The 6,606-nt window shown below is 45.3% G+C and overlaps 1 protein-coding gene across 1 annotated transcript; it reads right to left on the bottom strand.

The window, feature by feature from the left end:
• Positions 1-1,327: 1,327 nt before the first annotated feature.
• On the bottom strand, positions 1,328-2,215 carry LOC123074329 (uncharacterized). The gene is made up of 2 exons (XM_044497202.1): positions 1,837-2,215; positions 1,328-1,648 (listed from the first exon to the last, which is right to left on the bottom strand). Exons 1-2 carry the CDS (start codon positions 2,017-2,019, stop codon positions 1,445-1,447), a joined length of 387 nt encoding a protein of 128 aa, XP_044353137.1. The 5' UTR covers positions 2,020-2,215; the 3' UTR covers positions 1,328-1,444.
• Between the last annotated feature and the right edge of the window lie 4,391 nt (positions 2,216-6,606).

Here is a 6,606-nt window from a genome sequence, read left to right as displayed (position 1 = left end):
CCTCTGACGAGAGAGCCAGCCGACCACGGCACAGGCCAACAGTAGCCCCATGGAGTAGCAACCGCCGCCCACAGCCCACACCACCGCCCACGTCGCCAGCACTTGTCCAGCCATCGCGGGCACCATCACATGGCGCCGGCCGAACTGGATCACTCCGCCGAGGGGCACCGCCTAGCAAAGCCCCACCCGGGTCTCCACCTGACTCCCACTCCCCCCCCCCCCCCACCCCACCCACACACACAGAGAGAGAGAAGGCCACATAGCCACATAGGTGTTATAAGAGCAATCAAGTACGAAAGTGTTCTTTTGATCCCGAACTCATATGCTCCCGCATGAAGAGTAAAATCGAAAAAATAGTAAAAGAATTCTGTGATAAACATTGATGAATGTTCTAACTGCGTGCAAAATTTTAGGTCAAAATGGTATTCGTGGAGGTGTGGGCAAAAATAACAAATTCGATGCTCCAAAATGCTTTCAACAATAGTCTTTTTGGACTAACAATTTTTTTACCCCGACCTCCACAAATGTCATTTCAACCTGAAATTGTGCACGCAGTTAGAAATTTTATCAATGTTCATCAGAAAAAAAATTCAGATTTTTTTTGAATTTTTTTACTATTTTTTTCGATTTTATTGTTCATGCGGGAGCATATGAGCTCGGGGTCAAATACTCCCATGTCCCAATCAAGTAGGCCTATAAAGACGAGCATACATATGTAGTGCATATAGATCTTTTTTAAGTAAACCTCACAAACTTTGACCAAATATGTGGATAAAAGCATTTACATCTAGAATTCCAAACATATATAATTAGATTCATCATAAGATGTAGTTCCATATTTGATATTGTAGATATAAATAGTTTTATCTATAAACTCGGCCAAAGGTTATAAAATTTGACTTTTCTAAGAACTAAATGCAATACATTATGAAACAGAGGGAGTATTTAACATATCATCGACGGCGGCATTGCGATAGATTATGATATATAATCATGTTTGCTCTATCGCCTATTTTAGTGCTTTGTTTCGCCCACTTGTGCCTACATTTATGTCTAATCCGCTGTTGCAAATTAATAAAATACTCCCTTCGTTCCTTTATAAAAGGTGTATTATTTTCGGCATATTTATAGAGATGTTAGAACCAAATTACCCTTTGAAATTTACGAGGATTTAGAAGAAATGTACCTTACATTGTGGAATTTTATAAAAAAAACAAATACACATTATATAAAGGAACGGAGGGAGTAAGCACAACAACCGCAAACAAATCGAGTCTGAACTTGTCAAGCATGTTTGTATAAATAGTGATCAAGCACATTGAGATGATTCAACAAAGTTCAAATTGGAAAGGCCTTAATGAGCATAACATTTACACAGTATTTTGAAGAAGTTTGAGTGCAATTCATATGGGTTTTCATGTAAAGGCGCAAATCTCAGTTTACTTCAAAGTTCAAACCCTATAGGAACTCCAGAGGCATCCTTAGGAACGGATATGGACACACAGATCTGGCAGAAGACCATACCCACGAGTACGGCCGGGAAACCGACACAAACTATGTGTATCGGGCTAAATTCACTATCGCCGTCATTGATGAAAGGTCTTCTCATTAAATCGACCAGATACAACCACAGCAAAAGCAACAATCCCTGCAAAACGCACAAAGTTCAGCCAGATACGATTTCACTGTACCAATGCGTACATATGAACAATTCAAGGAATCTGATGACACGCTCGATCCAATCTAGTAGATGAACTATACAAATACAAATCGAAGAATGGCGTACATTTTTTTGTATGTAAGTTCACCGGCGCTAGTGCATCCAGAGATACGTACCCGGGCAATGGAGGTGACGATCAAGCGGGCCTTGTCCATCCCGTCGTCGACCTCGCTGTCCGCCGGCGCCGCCGTGATGGGGCTGGGTCCGGTCTCGATATCCACCAGCAGTGGCGGCTTCAGCTCGTCCCTGGGTGCCTCGCCGCCGGCGCTGCAAGCGCAGCCGCACGCGTCGCACGTCATCGATGATCGGGTGAGTCGACAAGAGGGGCCGATCGTTTTTAGCTGAACCCTAATTCTGCCTGCAATAATAGTAGCCGTCGGACGCTCGGGTGCGGGCTGCGATGGTTATCAAGGAAATTTATGGCGGAGAGGTAAACTTAGCCGTTTGATTATAACACGCTTTGAGCAATAGCCGTCGGATTAAATCGTTCGTTCGTGATCCTGCTTACGAGTTGGTCCGGCCAACTTGGTGTCGCCCGCCTCATGAGCAGCCGCGCCTCTGGCGAACTCGTCGCCGTCAAGTACAAGTGTACAACCACCGCGTCGAAAAGGTACGACCACCAAGCCACCGTCACCACGGTTCAGATATCTGTTCCGACAAGCACACACGGCACGAAAATATGGTCATTCTTTTTACGGGGAAAACATGGTCATGTTAATATCTGGACTTCTAGAGTACGTGTTCAGACGCGTCTTCGCGTTACTCTTGAAACAGGCTCTTGCCCGTTTTATATACTCCCCTGACAAGCTTTTTCAGACGAAGGGAGTATAAAACAACATCATCGATCAATACACGACCGAATGATAAGATGACTATCTTAAAAAACGGATTGAAAGATACAACAAAAATCTAGAGCTAGCTTAACACCTCGACTAGGACCAACCGACGACACCAAAACTACACGACAACACCCCGGGAGGGAAACGACACGAACTGTCGCCATTGCCGAGTCTAATAACAGACAAGGGTTTTCACCCGGAGCCCTGGCACATGAACAAGACCCATGGCTACGCCTTCAAGAAGAGAACGACACCCACGGGCGCCGTCGTCGCTGGCGCCAAGCACGAAGCTTTTGCTCAGGAACTTGCCAATACCACCAGGATGCGCCCCTGCCAGTCTGCCACTCCCGTAGCAAGAGCCAGGCCAATTCCATCAAATCCGGGCACGACGAGAGCTTGCCAGAGCCTTCCACCCCTACACCCATGCCGCCCACACGGCCAAGAGGTGTAGACACCACCATCACCATGAGACCTGCGGAAAGCCCACCATGGATCCCGCCATCCGGAGCCGCCGCCCCGGCATCCTCCACCTCGACATGGACAGAGAAACGGCCGAGGCAAGCGCAGGGGAGCGACCAACCCACGACAAGGGGACCAAGTCAAACCCCAACACCGACAGCTAGCCCGCGCCGTCGACCAACTGCTAACTAGCGCTACTGGGAGAGGAGGGGGTCTCCCCATCAGATTTGGCAACTCCATATCCAGATAGGGGGACCCCATGGCATCCGACACCTCCGGCCACCCGTTTCTAACCGGTACCTCTGGTCGCCAAGCACCCAACTCCGTCGGCTCCCCGCGACTCGCTCCGCCCCCTCTGCACCACAATCGCAAGCGCAGCCGCACGCGTCGCACGTCATCGATGATCGGGTGAGTCGACAAGAGGGGCCGATCGTTTTTAGCTGAACCCTAATTCTGCCTGCAATAATAGTAGCCGTCGGACGCTCGGGTGCGGGCTGCGATGGTTATCAAGGAAATTTATTGCGGAGAGGTAAACTTAGCCGTTTGATTATAACACGCTTTGAGCAATAGCCGTCGGATTAAATCGTTCGTTCGTGACCCTGCTTGTGAGTTGGTCCGGGCAACTTGGCATCGCCCGCCTCATGCGCAGCCGCGCCCCCGGCGAGCTCGTCACCGTCAAGTACAAGTGTACGACCACCGCGGCGAGAAGGTACGACCACCAAACCACCGTCACCACGGTTCAGATACTTGTTCCGACACGCACACACGGCACCAAACATGGGTCATATTTGATGTCTGGACCTCTGGAGTCTGTAGTACGCCTTCAGAGTTCTGACGCTTCTTCGGGTTATTCTGACTCCGGCGCATCTCGCAATCTTAATGGAGTAAGCTCTTCAAGCGCGTCTGCACTGCCGTTCTGCCACAACTCTTGTATCACGATTTGTATGACGGTACAATTGTTGTCGATCTACTGGTTAACTATGTTTATGTGTGTGTATATGTTCAGGCTCGGTTCTTTTTCCAGCAGCTTGATGTCTGGACTTAGGTATCAGTTTATTTCCCAAATTATACTAGTACTTGGTTTTGCCTTTCTGTAGTTTCATGTGCAATTTACATTAGTCTGTTGTATGCGTTCGTCAAGCAAGTATGCCATCCTGACTTAAATATCGCGAACACATTAATCTATTTTTTTGGTGAGAATTATTAATCTGCTGGATGGAAGCACCACTCATTGTCTGAAGATATGGGGCTTTGCTGATCCGAAGATACTCTGTGCTATTAATCTGGTGGTTTCTTTTTTGGAAAATGAGGTCATCCGCCGGCCTCTGCGTCGGATAGATGCATGCGGTATATATAATGTAATAATAATAATCTTTCTCTCTCTAATAATAATAAAGCACAGATTGACTTTGTCGGGTTCACCGTCACAATACGCTTCTTCTCGTGAATTTACGCTTTCAATTTCGTGAATTTACGCTTTCAATTCAAATTTAAAACATATACATGAGGTGGTACTACAACCGTTTCGTTCGGTGATGACAATTGTTTCCCAGCATAGTCCGTTCGCTCGTGACTCGTCCAAGTTCTCTACGCTGTAAGTCAACGGGCCAGAATTTTAGTTATGGGCCGCTAAAAAAGTCCGAACTCCCCTTCCTTACCGAGGCAGCAAACAGAGTTTTCTTCCGGTCTTTCCAGATTTTGAGTATTAGTCCCACCCCGTCTGTTCACATCAATTCCTAGCAACTTATATACGTTCAGAGTTGCACGAATCAACAAGCCAACAAAAGCCCAATCGATAATTCTGAAGCGAGGCCGAGAGGGAGGCAGAGAGGAAGGTCATGCATGAATCAAAAATAGCAGCACTGGGTGCCTAGCTTATACAGAGAAAAATGTCACAGCAAATTTGCCATTTGAGTTCTTAAAGAAGGAGAAGAAAGCCCATGTGAAGATTCAGAAAAATTGTACAGAGATGGACGAGAAAACTCACAGGGCGGCCGCACTGCACGGGCCACCCACCATCCCTGCCGGCCCCATCTCGCGCTCCATGGGCAGCCGCACTGCACGCAGCCACCACAACCTCAAGCCGAGCTTCCCCCGCGCCCACCGGCGAGATCTGGTCCCGAAGCCCGCAGCAACCCCGGCGCAGATCCACACGGCCCCTGAGCAGCCGCAGGCCCAGCCAGCCCCTGGGCGCTCACGCCCGGCCACCAGCAGCCCATACGCAGACGCGAAGAATTTGTTAGGCGGGGAGACGCCGGGGAAATCGCTGGATGATAGAGAGAAGCGGAGAAGGAGAGCAGCATCGCTACTGGAGAAGGAACGGAGATGTGGATAAGGTCCACGCAGACAGTGGGAGCTCGGTGGGGATTTCTTTTTTTAATGGCTTTTTTAGATCACTTTTGTAATGGCTCTTGCTGGAGAAGCTGCTGGACTATGCGTGCGTGATAGGACCCATTGCAAAAAAAATCTTCAAAATGAGCACCGATATAATTACTTGCTGTTGTTTGTTGTCATGGTCATAGTTTAATGTTCATGCCTATCACATCTTATGAATACATCATCAGATATAATTATTAAAAGTGAGTGAAATGCGGAAAATAAACATTCCTTAAGGGAGAAGATACTTGGAGCTCAAAGGGACTTACTGACAATTAAAATATCCCTCAACTCTGGATGTCACCAACATCGTTGGTCAGACAGGGAGGTGAGAGGGAGCGACAAAGAGTAGAAACAATGTGACAACGTTGCATCTTGAAATTACCTTCTTTTTCTATAATCCATCCAAAATTTACCTGTGATGGAGAACAGAGAAAAGCTTGCTTTTTATGGTGATGGATGCCAAATTCAAATAGTGCAAAAGAAAAGAAACGAAATATAATCTTGCAAATCAAATAACTAACATTTTCTAAAAATAATAATTAACAAAGTAAAAACCTGTTTGCTTTCGAATATTAACAAAAACTTGTATATGAAGAATCTCATTTCAATGCACCACTACTCTTTCATCAAAAAAAAAATCGTTTGCAAATCTTTTGAAAATTCTAAGAAAAACTTTTGGTTAGGTTATTATACTCTCGAATAGTATACAACAACTCCACCGTCTGTATCCTGCTAAAAAAATTATATCATTCCTCTTCCACCCGATGATAGTACTAAGCTGAAGGAGGCGCCACCAAAGGACAACCCTGCGATTTTCTGAACTTTATACTAGATGGCATGGATAACAAAAATCCTTTTTCTAATTGCATGCCAAGCTGGTGTGTTTTTTTTAATAAAGAGTTTTTCAAATTCTCTTTCTTTAAAAAATTCATGCTTTTCAATATGTTCACGCTTTTTCAGAAATGCTTAAAATTCCTATTAAATTTCTGACTTTTCTTTAAAATTATTTAAAATTGATAACAAAATTTAAAAAATTCTCTTTCAAACAAACATGTGTTCAAATAAATGTTCATTTTCAAAACATGTTTTAATTCTAATATAACTATTAAAATTTCAACATTGTCTGGTCTTTTAAAATAAAGAGTTTTTTGTTTTTCTGAAAAATAAAATATAAAACCGACTACTAGACTATTTCATGCACCACTACTC

The sequence above is a fragment of the Triticum aestivum genome, chromosome 3D (genome assembly GCF_018294505.1).
Source record: "Triticum aestivum cultivar Chinese Spring chromosome 3D, IWGSC CS RefSeq v2.1, whole genome shotgun sequence".
Classification (NCBI taxonomy): Eukaryota; Viridiplantae; Streptophyta; class Magnoliopsida; order Poales; family Poaceae; genus Triticum; species Triticum aestivum.
Note: the sequence above shows the minus strand (reverse complement) of the source record. Positions and strands in the feature narration are given on the sequence as shown.